Below are 16,864 nucleotides of genomic sequence, written 5' to 3'. Positions count from 1 at the left end.
TCGTTGCCGATGATGACACAGAGCACAAGATTTAGGGTTTTGTGATATTTTAATTTTAATCAGTTTATATAGTTAACCCTTATGCTGAACATTTCCTTTAATTGGAAAATTTAATCCATTCCGATTATGCTACTAGCTAATCGTTTTACTTTTAGGTTTGCAATCACCCATTCCGATTTATATGGGATACCTGCATACCTCTGGCATGGGCTTAAGTTAAACCCTAATGAAAAATGAAGTCTTGTATATTAATTAAAAGTTTAAATATATTTAGTGTATATTATTGGTTATACTTATATTATATTAGGTTTTTATCATGAGAGCTAGTGATATATAAAATTAGTGTAATGTTGATTTTGATAGAAAAATAATATAGTAATTGTCATAAAAAAATCTGCTCTGAACTTTTTCAATTTAATCGGTTTATATAGCAAAGCTATATTCAACGGTCTGGTAAGGATTAAAACCAGTCCTGGTTTGTTTTTATGGAACCGGTTTTCTAAAAAATAGCATTATTACGAGAAAGGAATCAGAATGTAAATATATATATATATATATATATATATATATATATATTGAGCCTATATTATCTAGAGTTTGAATATTTGAAGATAAAAAAAAAAAAATCAAAAGAAGCAAATTTAATGACGAAAGTAATGAATAGAAATATTATTAGAAAACCAAATGAATCCAAACCTAACCAAAAGTAAGTTTCAAACCGAGCAAAACTTTGTGGTTTTAATTAGGTATAAATTTCTAAACCAAAAAAAAAAAGAAAAAAGAAACACAAGAATATTAGGCTGTTAAATAGTTCAACAATGCAAACAGAACGGTACTTAAGATGAACTTAAAAAAGTAGTCGGGATGGTGTAGAAAATACAATACTACGATCGCAGGAACCGTAGACACGACAACCCCTGCCGCGTAACTGATCAAGTCTTCCTTGAACAGCTTAAACTGCATCCGCCTCCGCTTCTGTCTACTCGAAAACTCTACCTCCTTTGCCTTGGCTTTATCATCTTCCTCGTAATAACGAGAGATTAGCAAACATGGTATTCCGTTATCGAACTCGGGTCCTTGTGGTTCCCATTCTCCATATATCGCTTCTGCTCCTTGTACATCGCCAAGCTTCAACAGAGATCTGATCACATTTCGATATTCTTCATTCTTAATCTTTTCTCTCTTCACCCAAGGGCGAAGCGTATCTCTTTCAACCTCTTCCTTTGCCTTCTTCCTGTACTCATTCCATAGACGCTGCACTTCTCTTTTACTCCTAGTTATCTCCATCGCCTTTAGTAGTAGCCCCGCTCTTTCGTAAGCCTTTGCCATCTCACCAGTCGTCCTCATTTCAAGCTTGGTTTGCTCATCATCGTTAACCCACTCTCTCTTATACTTCTCCATTGTCTCTATGTCACCTTCATCTGCGTACATCCTCAAAACGTTGTTCATCGTGACACCGTCGTGCTCTATGTTCTTCTCCTTCATCACCCGTAGAAGATTCTTGGCCCTACCTTGTTTTCCAAGCTGAATATAGAGAGTTATCATCGAGTTGTATGGGGAGAGTTTTGAGAGGAAACCTAGCTCTCTCATCTTCTCGAAAACGCCTTCCGCTTTTTCTAGTCTTTGGCCAGATCTTGTGTACGCTGTTAAGAGAGTGTTGTAGACAGAGTAATCCTTCATGTTCCCTGGGATGCTTCTTTCGAAAAACTTCTCTGCTTCTTCCAAACCCAACACTTTCTCACACAGATGAAGCCTAGTAACATAATCTTCTGGAAAAATATTAAAACTCTTTCTATCACACAACAATGATGATACCTCAAGTGCTTTAGATAATTGATTTGAGTCACACAGATTCTTGATAAGGTCTCTCAAGCTGGACGGCTTCACTTGGTTTCTATTTTTCATCCAGTCCTCAATCAATGGATTAATCGGTTTAATCAATCTTTTATTCTTCATAGTCTTGTACAATAGGTTATCTGCCTTCTTCACCATCCCCTTTGCGCGATAGCCAGAGACCAACATAGTTGGTACTCGGAGATCAAACTCAAGACCCGAGCACTCCCACTCATTGTAGTATATCTCCTCTGCTCCTTTGATATCATCAAGCTTCAAGAGGGAACCAATCAAAGCTCGAAATCCCTCATTGTTCTTGTTTCTTGTATTCTTGTACCGGTCCCATATACGGTACACATCATTTATCTCTCCTGCTTCACCATATAGCCTCATGAGTCCCTCGTAGGATTTTGGATCATTCAATTCCTCTGTTCTACGAAGCATATCTCTAGCCTTTCCCTTTGAACCATCTCTCAGATAAGCCTTTGCCATGTCAAGCGTTGTGAGCCACTCAAGCGTTGTAATTTCATTCCAATCAGCTAGAAACTTGTCCATTGTTGCAACATCAGAAACAGCAGCGTATACTCGCAAAGCGTTGTTCACGGTGAGACTATCTAGCTCAATGTTGTTCTCCTTCATCTCTTGCAAAATCTCATCGACCTTGACTCGGTTTCTGAGAGAGCTGTATAGTGAGACCATCGAGTTGTATGGTGAAGGTCTCAAGAGCATACCTAGCTTCCTCATCTTCTCGAAAGTAAATTCGGCTTTACTTAGAGATTTTTCACCAGATTTTGCGTAACTCTTTAACAGAGCAGTGTAGATAGATTCACCTTTCAGATTCTCGGGGATGCTCTTAAAGAACTTCTCTGCTTCTTCCAATCCCAAAACGTTCTCGATAAGATGAAATCGAACGGCGAAATCTTCAGGGAGGTGATTGCAGATCTTGTTATTGACCATCCAGGTTGATACTTCTAGGGCTTGACTATATCTTTTGGAATCGTGGAGCTTCTCGAAGACTCCTCTCACCAACGAAGGGTTTAATTGATTCCCCTGTTGCTGTCGCCATTGCTCAAGCACCGTAGTGATTGCTGCTTTCTGATCTAAAGCCGCTTCGATTCGACTCTGCAGAGTTTGGTTCGTCGCCGATAGGGTTCCGTTTCTGTAGGTGCAGAAGAATCGAGGTCTGCTACTGTGAGCGATGAGTCGCTTTGCGTGTTGCTGAAGATTACGCGCCATGCTCATGTTTGATGATGATGATGATGAGGATACAGAGCAAACCTAGGGTTTGCTTAACTTTCGCAATTAAATCGATTTGTATTAATTGCGAGTTTACATTTTAAAAGATTACGACGCTAATGGGTTAGAAAAAAAGCGGGTAAGCTTCTCGTAATTATGGCCCAATCGATTGTAGTTTCCTAGTTTGGCAAATAAATTCTGAAGTTAAAACAAATTAGGGTTTTACTTGAGTTAGGGGTTTAACCACCCCTGTTTTGTTTTGCAAAGATTAGTTAGGGGTTAAACAAATTAGGGTTTCCATTATCTCTTTCAATTTGGAATGATATATAAACGATTCAAATGTGTCTTTATTTTGGGAATGCAGATTAAAATCAAGGGAAAACAAATTTGGATGTGGATCGGAGAAGAACACCGAATTAGAAAGACAATATATAAGCAATTAACTTTTCGAGATTCCGAAACGATGAACCTTGAAGCTTAAGGCATTGTTCAGCAGTTTCCTTCATTAGCAAGATTTTCTTGCGGATCTCTTCTGCTTCTGAGCTTGTCATTAGTGTTCTAACCGCGTTTTCGATCTCTAGTCTCTCTATCTTGTTCTCCAAATGCAATCCGATCTTCCAAACATCGGTAATGTATCTAGCATTCACTCTCTGGTCCCCAAAAGAAGGTTTGCAAATCAATGGTATAGCTTCACATATGGCCTCAAGTGTTGAGTTCCATCCACAATGTGTTAAGAATCCGCCTGTTGCACGGTGAGCTAAAATTTCGGGCTGAGGTGCCCATTTCACTATTTTACCCCGACCTTGGAGACTTTCGATGAACCCTTTAGGAAGAATCTCTATCAATTCCTTGCCGTGGATTGAACCGGGTCTAACCACCCATAGAAAAGGCTGGTTGCTGTTTCTTAGACCCCAAGCGATCTCCAAGAATTCAGATTCATCGATGGAGACAATGCTTCCAAGACTTGCGTAGATCACGGAGTTGGGTTCTTGCGTGTCTAACCAGGAGAGACAGGTCATGTCTTGTGTAAGTAAGCTGGTAGATGAAGCTGAAATGTATCTATGAAAGGGTCCAATACAGAAGAGTGGAACTGGGAATTCTTTAAGCGATTGGTCAAGCTGATCTGGTTCAAGATCTTCAATGGCGTTGAATATGATCCCTGAGGAAGACTTCAGTGACTTCATCGTACCTCTCTGTAACTTATCCCCAGATCTTGGTTCTTCTGTCTGGAACCATGGAAGATCTTTCATTCTAAGATATGGAAGCTCGGGTACCGGTGACTCTGCCTTAGACTCTGCCATGGAGTAGAGAGAAGAAAAGTCAACAAGAATGAAGCAAAACTAGAGATAAATCTTGAAATCGATCTGTACATACCTTGTAACAAAAGGTACCCTTTCTCTCCTAGTACATGAAACTTCGAGAAAGCGACGAAAGCTGAGAGGTTAACCGTTCGGAGTACAATCCTCGGGATACCGAATTTTTCGGTTAAACCGTCAGTGAAGTACCAATGAGCATCTACAATCACACAAGCTGCAGTTGGTTCTTGAGACAAAAGATTCTTTAGGCAATCACCGAAAGGAGCAACACTGTGAGGATAATTGTTGCTTTTGGTCCCTCATCGCCTCACACCCGATTAAAGATTCACATATCTAAAACTTGAACATGACACATGATGACACAAGAGAATTTGATCACCGAGTTCCCGGCCTCTAACCCGTACGTCTCGGGTGGGAATTGTCTCCCACAACTTCCACTATATGAAGAGGTTACACACACCACTAACTTGTGATGTTCTTTGGTTTACAGATTTTGGTACACAAGAGGATACAAGAACAAGAACACAACAAATAAGGAGAAAGCTTCTTGAAGAAGAACCCTCTTTTCTTCTCTTTCTCTAGAACTCTCCTTGATGTCTTGTCTCTCACCTACCTCCACTTTATTGATCGATGAAACACACTTATACATGTATGCATTGGGCCAAATCATTTCCAGAATCTTATTCTCCTTTCCTTAATGCCAATTTCGTCTGGCCCATTAAGGCCCATTTGTTTTGTGTTTGTCAAACCCAACAACAATCTCCACCTTTTGACAAAACAAAACACTCATCGACAACAAGAAATCTGAAACCAACCTCTCCTCTTCTTCTGTTCGTGAAGCCAAACTTCAGCGAACCTCCTCCGACAAACTCCGCCTCCTTATCCGGTGAGCATCTCTCTTCTCCGGTGGCAACCAGTTTTTTTTTTTTCTTTCACCGAGCCCTCTCGTTCTCGACATGGAGAAGATGTAGCTTCTTACTTCCCCATGGTATAGCGGAATTGGAGGCTAATTCCGGTCATCCCTGCATGTTTTCCGGCGAAGCCAAGCTTCAGTCTCCACCTGTTTCACGGCGGCTCCCAATTCCGGTGAATCAAGAGACATTATCTCCATATCTCAACTTTGGTTCGATGAACCATGTATCACCACCATTCTCGCTGGCAATCTCCTTCAGCTGCGATCACTACCGGTGGAGCTCTTCTCTTTCCTCTTTGGTGATTTAATTTGTAGAACCCGAGACATCAACTTTGTCTCTTATCCATGCCTCTTCTCCCGAGCTGTTCCGTTTTCACCCGCGAATCACGCCATCGCCGTCACCGTCCAGCTCAGGTACCCTCTAATCTCTCTCTTGTCTCTTCCTGACACTTAGTGATTAGGATCTTCTGAGAATTGCCATTTTGAATCCATTTTAGGTGATGAGCTCCACCTGGAACCAATTACTCTCCATCATGGCTCCACAACCTTTTCCAGGTAACTCCTTCACAGCCCTGTCTCTTCCGATTTCCAAAAGACTCATGAAACTCTAACTTCAGTTTCATGTCTACTCTCACAGCAGCTCTAGTGTTGAACATCCCATGTTCTTCTTTCTCCTTGATGACTTCAAGTAATCTCCTAACCATGAATCATCTTCCTCTCTAGCTGCTGGAGTTTTCCCCCTTTGAGCCACCAAAATCCTTACTTGGATTTTCTGAATTTTCATCTCAGAAACTCCACTTGGAATCAGTCTCCAACTCTCGACAACTGATTCTCTAGTCTCCACAAGTAACCAAACTCCTCTTATTATCGGTCACCTTTTCTTGGCTCATACTTTCAAATTCAAGAACTAACAATGAAGAACTAAATTGTTGTTCCTTGAATCTTAACCAACAGCTCCACCTGGAATCTAAGTCTCTTCACAGTAATACCAGATGCCTACAGGTAACTCCCTTAACCCTCCTAATCTCCTTTTATCGACATAGTTTTAATTTTAATTTCCCAAAGCTGACTTGTTTCTCTGTTCTTCTTCCTGTCAGCGTATAATGTCGATTGGGGTTACCTGGAGCTGTATCTTCCTTCAGACGACATTGAGGAGATCATAGCAGGCTTGTTTCCCTTCCTCACACTTCTGCATTTTCCTTCCTTTGCAGCAACTCCGACGATCTGTTTCGTCCTTTTTGCTGTTCCAATGACTCCAGGTAAACAATTGTACCTTGAATCATTTTCTTTTGTCTCTGGATTTTTTTAATTCTGTAAGACACCATGAAACCTAACTTGGTTTTTTCTTTCTTCAAAACAGCTCCACCTACAATCAGAGTCTACACCTTGCGACTTCTGATTACTCACAGGTACCTTTTCTTTTCTCCATTCCCTTGGATTTCTTGGAACCGTGACTTGCTGTGGAACCTTGTTTTGATTTCCTTTATGTCACATGTGCCCTGATCTTAGATTCAACCCCTTAGTAAACCACTTGCCAGAAACTTGAATCATACTTGCCTCAGCCCTTAAGACAATCCATGATTCCAACACCTTTCTGTTTAAACTCTTATGCCTTGGACGTTTCTTTGTACCGCTGTTAAGCCTAACAGAACCCGCCATCAAGCTACCATCTTGCTAGATAGACTTTCGACACAAACCTTGATCCAAACATCTTGTTTAAACAGAACCTTGCTGACAAGTAAACTTCCTGTTGAATCAACTGCAGAAATAACTCTTAAGTCACTCATGCTTCATTTCCTTGAAACAGTCTTTGACTTACTCTTCATCTGTTTGAGCACCTTTGATTTGAGCATCACTTTGTACCGCTGTTGTTATCAACAGAACACGCCGCCTAACTCCACCTAGCTAGGAAGACTTTCGACACAAATTTCTTTGCTCATCCTTTGCTCAAACTATTCTGCATCAGTGCACACTCACAAATTCAAAACCATTGCTGCCTCCTTTGAACTTGTCTTACACTCATCACCAGCTTACAGCCTTTGCCACACTTCCTTGCTGTAACCACCACATTTAGCAAAACTGAGATTGAGCTTACTGCCTTTGTTTCAACAACCATAGCCTGAATCCATCTTGTACCGCCATCATCATCACTGATGGAACCCGCCTCCAAACTGATCCCATTTGGAAGACTTTTGATACAACCTTCATTCAGCTCTTGTGCTTAAATATCCTCTTTTACTAGCAGGTTTCTCCACTAGGAAACTCAATATCAATCTCTTATCAATTTGCTAAACCATAACACCAAAGACTTCCCTTTTACAGCAACTTCCTGTCACACCACACTTGTGACAACCCTTTTACCGCTGTAAAACACCATTCTACACAATACTTTTCCTTAGTATTTGGGAATCCACTAACACATCAATGCCTGCTTCACAACCAGCCCTCAATTCTCTTCTTGTGATGCCAAAGGAAAACAAGTATAACCTTTCCTTCTGTCAATGCAGCCATGCATTGACCTCCATTAAACCTGAGACTAAAACTCTTCACCCAACACCTCTCAAACCTTACTGAATTCTTTCAGAGTTATCGACCTGCTTTGCCTCAAGCAGTTTCTAGCCTCATACTCATCTGCTCTGATTTTTTTCCTTGAATCTTCAACATCCTTCTTGAACACCAAACTTACTGACTTTCAACAACCAGACAAGCAAGATACAATCTGATTCACAGCAAAAAATCTTGACTTCTCCATTGTTAAACTCAGTCTATCTCCTTGTGTTCTTCCAAGCTAAGATTCCTTCAACTTAAGCAGCCTTGAGTATCCTGAAACTTCAGTAAAGAACATCACAAATACCTTGTGATGGCAGCGCCGACTTGAGCCTTTTGGATGATTATTCGATTCCTCTTTCCACAGCCTTGAGTTAGTCACCTTAACCCATGCTTTCTTAAACTTGAATCGAACTTACTGCAGAGAAACTCCACCTTAAACCAACTCACCGTTGATTTAGTCTTCACAGATCAAGAACGCCTTCAAGATCTTGTGTCTTCTGCACTAGTCTCCAACTTTTTTTTTTTTTTTTTATGCTGGCATACTTGGACCTGAACCATAACCATAACTCTCCCTTGATGCAACTCTCTTGTGTCGTGTCATTAGAGGATCTTTCTGATCTCCTAACCTGAGATCTCTGCTACAGACTCAACCTTCACCTGAGAATCTGTTATCCTCCACACAAGATGACTTCAACCTTTAACTGTCATCTTCTTCCTCCTCCTTTAGATCTTATGAATCAGAGAGCCTGTGCTCTGATACCACTTGTGAGGATAATTGTTGCTTTTGGTCCCTCATCGCCTCACACCCGATTAAAGATTCACATATCTAAAACTTGAACATGACACATGATGACACAAGAGAATTTGATCACCGAGTTCCCCGGCCTCTAACCCGTACGTCTCGGGTGGGAATTGTCTCCCACAACTTCCACTATATGAAGAGGTTACACACACCACTAACTTGTGATGTTCTTTGGTTTACAGATTTTGGTACACAAGAGGATACAAGAACAAGAACACAACAAATAAGGAGAAAGCTTCTTGAAGAAGAACCCTCTTTTCTTCTCTTTCTCTAGAACTCTCCTTGATGTCTTGTCTCTCACCTACCTCCACTTTATTGATCGATGAAACACACTTATACATGTATGCATTGGGCCAAATCATTTCCAGAATCTTATTCTCCTTTCCTTAATGCCAATTTCGTCTGGCCCATTAAGGCCCATTTGTTTTGTGTTTGTCAAACCCAACAACAAACACACTTGGAATTGAGGACATGGATAAACTCGATGACATCCAGATAGGATTCGGGTTCAGACAAGCCATCGGGGATGGAGACGAAAGTGAAATGAGGGAATTTGGAAGAGTTTGGAGAGTTGAATTCAGTGTGGATCACAATGATGGAGAAGCCTCTGTTGAAGAAAATGTCGGCGAGCTGAAACATTGGGTTTAAGTGACCTTGTAAAGGAAAAGTAAAGAGAAGAATCACTGGTTTTGTTTCTCTAGTCTCCATTTTTGTTTTTTTGTTATTGGTGTTGTGTTTCTCTCTGATTAAAGTTCTTGTTCACACGGGTAATGGCTTATATTATAGATGTGCAAAGACTAATAAGACGAAAGCTATAATAATGGTTACGTCAGTAAGATACGTCACTCTTGCTGTCAAGCTACTTTACTTTTTTGTTAAACAATGACCAAATGCATGTGGGGTTATCAAATTTGTTATTCATGTTTACATGTGAAAGTGTTCAATTTGGTATCTTTTGCTGCTAAATTTAGGGGAAAAAAATACAGGGCCAACTAAGTTGTAAGTTGTAACCAAATTTTGTTGACTTAAATTTTTTTTTTTTAGTTTAACTACTTTTGTATAAACTATTATTATATCTTAAATTTATACATTTTTCAAGAAGCTTATATTGTTGCTAAATCATTTGAGTTATCCAATGAATCTTTTTCGTTTAATGATAACTAGTAAGAATCTGTATGCTAATTACGACGGCCAATATTTGTAACTCAAATTCAAATTGGTATCCGAATATGAATTGGTTACTTACACCGTTATTTATACACAAATGTGAGTTCGATTAGTAAATTGATGAATGTAAATAAATAAATAAACAATGCGCGAAAAAAATAAAATAAAATAAATAAACAATGCGAACTGAGCTTTGTCGAACAAAAAAGAAAAAGTCAATGTTTTAGATGACAGGGCAGTGACTGTCTTACAACATATAACTCCAAAAGTGATGGACTTTGGATTTGGCTTATATGAGCTTACTGACAACTTGCTTTTACTAAATCTTTACGAGACATGGATTGTCTAACTAAGCTCATTAATTTAAACAAAAATACATAAAGGTTAACATGTACTCAACTGGTGGTTATATCGTCCACTATTCGTTTAGTTTAGTGGAGAGTCGAGACTCGAGAGAGAGAGACCCAAACAACATGAGAGTGTGAAAGTTGGCAAAACACAGTCGATGTCATTTAGAACGGTTTCTCAGTTTTTTTCTTTTACAACATGTACTACTAATATACAAATTTAGATGTAGACAGACAATAAACGAAACGAAACTATTGGGAGATCAATAATAGCACAAATCATTCAACTATTAAAAAACAAATAGTAGCACACATGTATGGTCCACGGTCCACCTAAGTAAACGCATCGTGCTCCAAATAAAGAAAAATCTTTCAACCAGTTAGATAAATTATTTAGAAAATAAAATAAATTTCTAAATTTAAAAGCTATAATTATTTTAACTAAGAGAAATACTAAAAATTAATATTGAGATCCATACTAGCTGACGTGTCATCTTAGCATCAGAGAAAAAAAAAAAAAAAAAAAAGCAGAGACGGCGAACAGAACAGAACAGAACAGAGAACGTGGGGGAGAGACAAGGCAAAAGCTCACCACTTTCGATTCGATCCAAATCAAAACAAAAAAAAAACTCAATCTTTAAATCTTTCATCTTTTATCATCATCCCCAGATTCAGATTCCAAATCTTCTTTACCAAAAACAATGGCGGCAGAACCTAACCCTAAGAACTTCCCTGTCCTCTCTTACGTCCTGGCTCGTCTCCCTTCTTTCACCACCAAATCCCCTTCCTCCTCTTCCGCCGTTCCTCCTCCCTTCGATATCGAGCAACCACCATCATCTAGCCACTCGATCGAGATCGTCACTCAGATGCCTCAGTTAACACAACCAGATGTTCTCGCTTCCATGACCAGTGCGATCACTGACGTCGCCGAGACTCGATCCATCCTCCGAACACTAGGACCTAGACCCGATCACGAGTCAGTCGACAAGGCTCGTGCTAAGCTCTCGGAGATCGAATCTTCCTTATCTGAATCCTTCGAGGACATCGCGCTTACCGACGCGGCTGGAAAAGATGAGAAGAGGAGACTTGAGATGGATCAGGAGAAGACTTGGTGTGAGTCGGTTTTGAAGCTTGATGAGGTTCATGCTTCCTATGAGAAGCTTTTGAAAGAAGCTGAGGAGAGGCTTGTTAGGATTTATGAGTCTGCTGAGAAGAATGCTGCCGAGGATGAGGATAATGTTGCGGCGGTTGAGGTTAATGAGGAGGTTGTGGGGATACTGCAGCATACTTCCGCTAATCCGGTGGATCGTGTTGATTTGTCGGGGAGGAAGCTGAGATTGCTTCCTGAAGCTTTTGGGAGGATTCAAGGGTTGCTTGTTCTTAACCTCTCCAACAATAAGCTTGAGGTCAGTTCTTATACATTTGCCACACTGTTGATGATCATTTTCATATACTCTCCCAAATTATAGCTTAGCTGATCTGTGTTCTATGGTGGAGTCTGAATCTGTTATGGGCTTGTCTATGTTGAAAGGATGAAACTTTAGTTTAGGATTTGAGAATTTGGGAATCTTCAGTGTAGCTTAAAGGTAACATTTTGGGGGCATTGTAGTGTTATACAATGATTGATGTAATCAATCCCTTTAGTAAAGATACTTACAGAGAGGTCTCAATATTGCTCGTGGCATTTCTTTTATATCTTGGTGAGGAACAATGCCTAGTATGATGTGATTTGAAGAGATTTAGGTATGTGTGTGTTTGTCTTTTGCTTTGCGTCTTAGATTTTGACCTTTGCTATCTGTAGAGATTCCGGTATGTATGTGTGTGTTTGCTTGTTTTGGTTTGGCATCTTTGATATTGCATGTTAAGTATTGATGTGGTATGGTTTTAGTTCACATTTTGTTAGTGATTCCCTGCTAGCTCTTTTCTTGATTGTTCTGAGGTGGTATCTATGGCTCTGACTGAGGTTTATGTCCAAATAGGCGATTCCTGATTCAATAGCTGGATTGCATAGTCTTGTTGAACTGGATGTCTCAACGAATTCTCTGGAGACATTACCTGATTCTATCGGCTTACTCTCCAAACTGAAAGTCCTGAATGTTTCAACTAACAAGCTCTCTGTTTTGCCTGATTCCATCTGCCGGTGTGGGTACGTATTAATATACAAACTCCACTTTGTCAAGTTTGATTTGTGAATCATTTTTAACCACTTCTTGCATCAATATCTTAGGTCATTGGTTATCTTGGACGTGTGCTTCAACCGTCTCACCTACTTACCAACCAACATCGGACTTGAGCTAGTGAATCTTGAAAAACTCTTGATCCAGTATAACAAGATTCGATCCTTCCCTACCAGTATAGGTGAAATGAGATCCCTAAAACACCTTGACGCCCACTTCAACGAACTGCACGGCCTTCCTGATACTTTCGTGTTGCTAACAAACCTTGAGTACTTAAACCTAAGTAGCAACTTCAGTGACCTCAAGGATCTCCCTGCCTCATTCGGCGACCTCATAAGGCTCCAAGAATTGGACTTGAGTAACAACCAAATCCATGCCCTCCCAGACAGTTTTGGCACACTTGAAAGCCTGACCAAACTGAACGTGGAGCAGAACCCACTTGTTGTCCCACCCAAGGAAGTGGTGAAGGAAGGTGTGGAAGCTGTGAAGACGTACATGGGTCAGAGAAGGATCACAATGTTGGAAGAAGAAGAGAAGATGAAAATGGAGAAGGAGATGGAGCAGGCAAACGCTGGGTGGCTCACACGAACCACATCTAAACTGAAAACTTATGTCGCAGATGTTTCAGAGTATCTCGGATCGCCAACTTCTCGAGACCCTTACCTTGAGCGAGAGCTATAATGTGACTTGGATCGAAGACCAAAGAGGTTGTTCTTCTCCTTTTGGGTGGTTTTGTCTCAATTTTTCCTCCTATCATTCAGTATATAATGAAGGGCTCTCTTCGTTACTGTGTTGTCTGCTGCCTGCTGGGATTCTTTCTGACGGGTAAGGCCTGTCATTAACTTAGGTTCAAACTTAAAAAGAGACACTGGTGATTTGATCAAATCATGGGTCCAACTAATAAAAAGAAAGATACATTTTTTTATTTGGAAATAGATCCGTCGTTTCTGGTTCCACGCTTATCAACCAATAGCACATGCTTCTCCTTTGGAAACAACGTCGTCTTTAATCTTTATCATCACACTAATTGCTTCTTCACTCTTAAGTTTTCATTCAATTTCTACCTAACCGTTTGTCTCTTAAAAAGAATACAGAAAGGAGTCTGTTCTACAAGTGAATATAAGCTGGCCTCAGCTTAAATATCGTTAACCGGTGTAAACCAAATCGAACGAACGCTCAACAGCTTTTCTGGTTAATAGTGAAAATGTCATTGAATTAGTTGATACCTACACTAACCAATCACTTGAATTGCAATCACTTGAGTTAAATCAAACATTCTTCTTCGTTTCAAGTGCCTCCCACAACATTTTTCTTCTTCTTCTGTTGCTAATCTGTTGGTTGATGGAAGGGCCTTATCTAGTTCTGGTCTTGTAAGAGACCAACCGATACGATTATCTACAACTTTAGTATTTGTGTGAGGTAATTCTATACAACACAAGTTAAACGCTGTTTAGGAATCTCGTCACATCATCTTGTTAAAGACTTTACTTAATAAGTGCATGGGAGAACAATTAAGTTGATATAAGTTCGTCCATCAAATTTTGACATGTTGATTTATTAACGTTACAACTTGCGCATATACTACTATATAAAGAGTATTTGCGTATACAAAATGTCTTTCTATATATCATCATTTCGATATTAATGTTACTAACCAAAACTCACATTGCCCTTAAATAACTATGTCAAAACAAAATTATATATAATACATCTGAAACGGGTCATTTGCATTAACTACTAACTGGAGCCAGCTCCACACAATGAAACAAACTTTCTATATAACATTAACTTTTGATCCGTTCTAATCTGCATACAAACAGTTAACAGACCAAAGTGAAAAAAGAAAAATCAGTATACAAAATGGTGATGAACAGATCGAGTACGATGTCTTATTCGGTGGTGTCGGAGTTTGAAGGAACATTACTGAAAAACAAAAATTCATTCTCTTACTTCATGCTCCTTGCCTTTGACTCATCTGGTCTGATTCGTTTCACTTTCTTGCTGTTTCTCTGGCCCGTCATCAAACTCCTTGACGTTTTCGGCTACAATGACGTCGCTCTCAAGCTCATGATTTTCATAGCCACGGTTGGTCTAAGCGAAGGGGAGATCGAAGCGGTGGCTAGAACCGTCTTGCCAAAGTTCTACATGGATGATGTAAGCATGGACACGTGGACAGTATTCAGCTCGTGTAAGAAGAGGGTCGTGGTGACGAGGATGCCTCGGGTTATGGTGGAAAGGTTCGCGAAGGAGTATCTTAAAGCAGATAAGGTCATCGGTACGGAGCTGAACGTGAACACGTTTGGTTATGTCACCGGTTTTATACGTGAAACCGATATCGATCAGTCTGCTTTGAACCGTGTTGCTGACTTATTTGTTGACCGGAGGCCTCATCTAGGTCTTGGAAGAGCCTCTGTGACATCGTTATGTGAGGTAGCGTTATAAATTGTTTAATTTAGATGATATTTTCAGTGGAATTCGAGCACTTCTTTCAACAACTCTTAACTGATAAAAAAATCAATAACATGCCATTTTCTTCCAATACTCAAATCATCTAGTGATCACTATTGGACCTAATTTACAGATAAAACAGATTCGTGCACCGGTTCCGGAGAAGATTGTCAACTACTATAACCAACAACTTGAGCTGCAGCCGGTGATTTTTCACGACGGACGCCTTGTGAAGCGGCCAACACCAGCCACAGCTCTCCTCATCCTCCTCTGGATCCCATTTGGAATTGTTCTTGCTCCCATCAGGATCCTTGCCGGGTCCGTCCTCCCATTGTGGATCAGAAGTTACGCCCTGAGGATATTAGGCTGCCAAGTCATCGTCAAGGGAAAGCCTCCTCAGCCACGAGGACCCGGAAACTCTGGCGTTCTCTTTGTATGTAATCATAGAACGCTAATGGATCCAGTTGTAATATCCACCGTGTTGGGACGCAGCGTCATGGCTGTTGTATACTCCCTTTCGCGGTTTTGCAACCTCTTCTCTCCGATCCCCATCGTGCGAATACAAAGAATCCGAGACGTCGACGCCAAGACGATCAAACTAGAGCTGTCCAAAGGAGACCTAGTGATTTGTCCCGAGGGAACAACTTGTCGTCAACCGTTTTTGTTAAGATTCAGCGCACTTTTTTCTGAGCTAACGGACATGATCGTGCCTGTGGCGGTAAACTGTAGGGTTGGATTCTTCCATGCCAACACCGTGAGAGGCTGGAGATGTATGGACATGATATTCTTCTTGATGAACCCGAGACCAGGTTACGAAGTGACATTCCTGAACAAGCTACCAATGGAGGACACGTGTTTATCGGGGGAAAGGTCACCGTATGATGTGGCGAACCATGTGCAGAAAATCTTGGCGGATACGTTAGGGTTCGAGTGCACTAACTTAACGAGGAAGGATAAGTATAAGGTTCTCACTGGAAAGGACGGGACAGTGTCGTATGTGTCGTTTCAGGACCAAGCTAAGAAGATCATTAAAACGTTCAATCCTTTTTCCCACTGAATAAATGTTAACTATTCAGTTTCCACGTCAAGCTCATTTTTCATACTCTCTTTTCAATAACTCTGTTTTACGCTTTACAAGTTTATCCGAAGTTTGCTCGGTTTAAAGGTGTAAAATACTGTATGGTTTTATTAAAAGCCCAAAGGGTTTAAAGATGATTTGTGTGATTCGGGCCTATTTTTAGATTATCGACATCTTTTGGTTGTTTTCATTGGTTTGATAATTGTTTTTTTTTTCCTTTGTTTTACGCGAGTGAAGACTAAAACAAGGGTTTCCTAAAAGAGATCTAGGAGAAGTTTGTGGTGAATTGTTCTTGCTAAGATTAATCACTCTACTTTTACTGAATTAACCAATGAAATCGTGCCTCTAGTCTCGATGAGTGGGGTCACCTCTGGATTCTTTTGTGCACCGCTGGTTTGGCTTTGGTTTTGATTTTATTGATAAAAATGATACCCGAAACTGGTTTACGAGAGGTTACCCTTAATTTGGACAAGCTTCCGATCGAGGAGCACGTGTTCATCCGGGAATAGGCCGTCTGATCTTGCGATGCATGTTCAGAGAATCTTGGCGGATACGTTAGGTTTGACTGCAGTAGTAACTTCACGAGAAAGGTTAATTAGCAAAAGGGTTTGAAAAGCAAGTCGTCGCTTAAGGACTAAAAGGCTAATAATAGATAATTTCCCCTTGAAATTCAATTCTCACGTCATTTTATATGAGAACTAACATATGAAACAAAGTAAGTTCCAATTAGACGTTGGTTATTTAGGCTAAAAATAATAATCTTTTAAGAAAGTGCTGTATTTTAGTAAAGAAAACGCGTTGAGGAGTCACCTATCATCCGATGGTTGAGTAGTAATGGATATTATTTATTGTATGACCCAACAAAGTCGTGTAACCCCTCTACTTTTTTCTCCTTCATTTTTTGTAATTTTGTATATAGAAATAGAACACGTACATTTTGAAACAATTGTGGTGAGTATATATAAAAATCATTCATGAGAATCAAACCAAACAAATT

The 16,864-nt window shown here is 40.1% G+C and overlaps 3 protein-coding genes, 1 long non-coding RNA gene and 2 pseudogenes across 8 annotated transcripts; 4 read left to right on the top strand and 2 right to left on the bottom strand.

The window, feature by feature from the left end:
- Positions 1-795: 795 nt before the first annotated feature.
- Positions 796-3,115, bottom strand: LOC104704362 (putative pentatricopeptide repeat-containing protein At1g28020 pseudogene; annotated as a pseudogene).
- A 281-nt stretch (positions 3,116-3,396) lies between these two features.
- LOC104704356 (UDP-glycosyltransferase 76B1 pseudogene) lies at positions 3,397-4,668 on the bottom strand (annotated as a pseudogene). Its single transcript, XR_015583432.1, has 2 exons — positions 4,444-4,668; positions 3,397-4,363 (listed from the first exon to the last, which is right to left on the bottom strand). The product of XR_015583432.1 is annotated as a UDP-glycosyltransferase 76B1 pseudogene (transcript).
- A 207-nt stretch (positions 4,669-4,875) lies between these two features.
- Positions 4,876-6,144, top strand: LOC147949533 (uncharacterized). Of its 2 annotated transcripts, none has more exons than XR_015583542.1 (3): positions 4,876-5,712; positions 5,796-5,853; positions 5,936-6,144. It is a non-coding gene; the product is annotated as an uncharacterized LOC147949533 (long non-coding RNA). The 2 variants fall into 2 exon arrangements; XR_015583547.1 differs by having other exon boundaries at positions 5,574-5,712; positions 5,939-6,057.
- Positions 6,145-6,240: 96 nt separating this feature from the next.
- On the top strand, positions 6,241-9,530 carry LOC147949532 (uncharacterized). 2 transcript variants are annotated; one of them, XM_087489899.1, is made up of 4 exons: positions 6,241-6,300; positions 6,396-6,557; positions 6,659-6,707; positions 8,833-9,530. In XM_087489899.1, exons 1-4 carry the CDS (start codon positions 6,291-6,293, stop codon positions 8,891-8,893), a joined length of 282 nt encoding a protein of 93 aa, XP_087346025.1. In that variant the 5' UTR covers positions 6,241-6,290; the 3' UTR covers positions 8,894-9,530. The 2 variants fall into 2 exon arrangements, with proteins under 2 accessions (XP_087346025.1, XP_087346000.1); XM_087489874.1 differs by having other exon boundaries at positions 6,659-9,398.
- Positions 9,531-10,616: 1,086 nt separating this feature from the next.
- On the top strand, positions 10,617-13,274 carry LOC104772182 (plant intracellular Ras-group-related LRR protein 9). The gene is made up of 3 exons (XM_010496852.3): positions 10,617-11,570; positions 12,144-12,310; positions 12,392-13,274. The coding sequence occupies exons 1-3, from the start codon at positions 10,866-10,868 to the stop codon at positions 13,020-13,022; spliced, it is 1,503 nt and encodes a 500-aa protein (XP_010495154.2). The 5' UTR covers positions 10,617-10,865; the 3' UTR covers positions 13,023-13,274.
- An 801-nt stretch (positions 13,275-14,075) lies between these two features.
- LOC104772078 (glycerol-3-phosphate acyltransferase 5-like) lies at positions 14,076-16,013 on the top strand. 2 transcript variants are annotated; one of them, XM_010496760.2, is made up of 2 exons: positions 14,076-14,771; positions 14,923-16,013. In XM_010496760.2, exons 1-2 carry the CDS (start codon positions 14,202-14,204, stop codon positions 15,844-15,846), a joined length of 1,494 nt encoding a protein of 497 aa, XP_010495062.1. In that variant the 5' UTR covers positions 14,076-14,201; the 3' UTR covers positions 15,847-16,013. The 2 variants fall into 2 exon arrangements, with proteins under 2 accessions (XP_010495062.1, XP_087345866.1); XM_087489740.1 differs by having other exon boundaries at positions 14,094-14,771; positions 14,932-16,013.
- Positions 16,014-16,864: the final 851 nt, after the last annotated feature.

Source organism: Camelina sativa, chromosome 1 (genome assembly GCF_030686135.1).
Source record: "Camelina sativa cultivar CO46 ecotype springtype chromosome 1, ASM3068613v1".
Lineage (NCBI taxonomy): Eukaryota > Viridiplantae > Streptophyta > Magnoliopsida > Brassicales > Brassicaceae > Camelina > Camelina sativa.
Note: the sequence above shows the minus strand (reverse complement) of the source record. Positions and strands in the feature narration are given on the sequence as shown.

What these genes read in the sequence shown, in the direction of transcription:
- LOC104772182 (XM_010496852.3), top strand. Translation starts at nt 10,866, where the DNA reads ATGGCGGCAGAACCTAACCCTAAGAACTTCCCTGTCCTCTCTTACGTC. An exon ending in TCTCCAACAATAAGCTTGAG is followed by an intron (nt 11,571 to 12,143) that starts GTCAGTTCTTAT and finishes ATGTCCAAATAG; the next exon opens with GCGATTCCTGATTCAATAGC. An exon ending in GATTCCATCTGCCGGTGTGG is followed by an intron (nt 12,311 to 12,391) that starts GTACGTATTAAT and finishes TCAATATCTTAG; the next exon opens with GTCATTGGTTATCTTGGACG.
- LOC104772078 (XM_010496760.2), top strand. Translation starts at nt 14,202, where the DNA reads ATGGTGATGAACAGATCGAGTACGATGTCTTATTCGGTGGTGTCGGAG. An exon ending in CTGTGACATCGTTATGTGAG is followed by an intron (nt 14,772 to 14,922) that starts GTAGCGTTATAA and finishes CCTAATTTACAG; the next exon opens with ATAAAACAGATTCGTGCACC.
- LOC147949532 (XM_087489874.1), top strand. An exon ending in TGCTGTTCCAATGACTCCAG is followed by an intron (nt 6,558 to 6,658) that starts GTAAACAATTGT and finishes TCTTCAAAACAG; the next exon opens with CTCCACCTACAATCAGAGTC.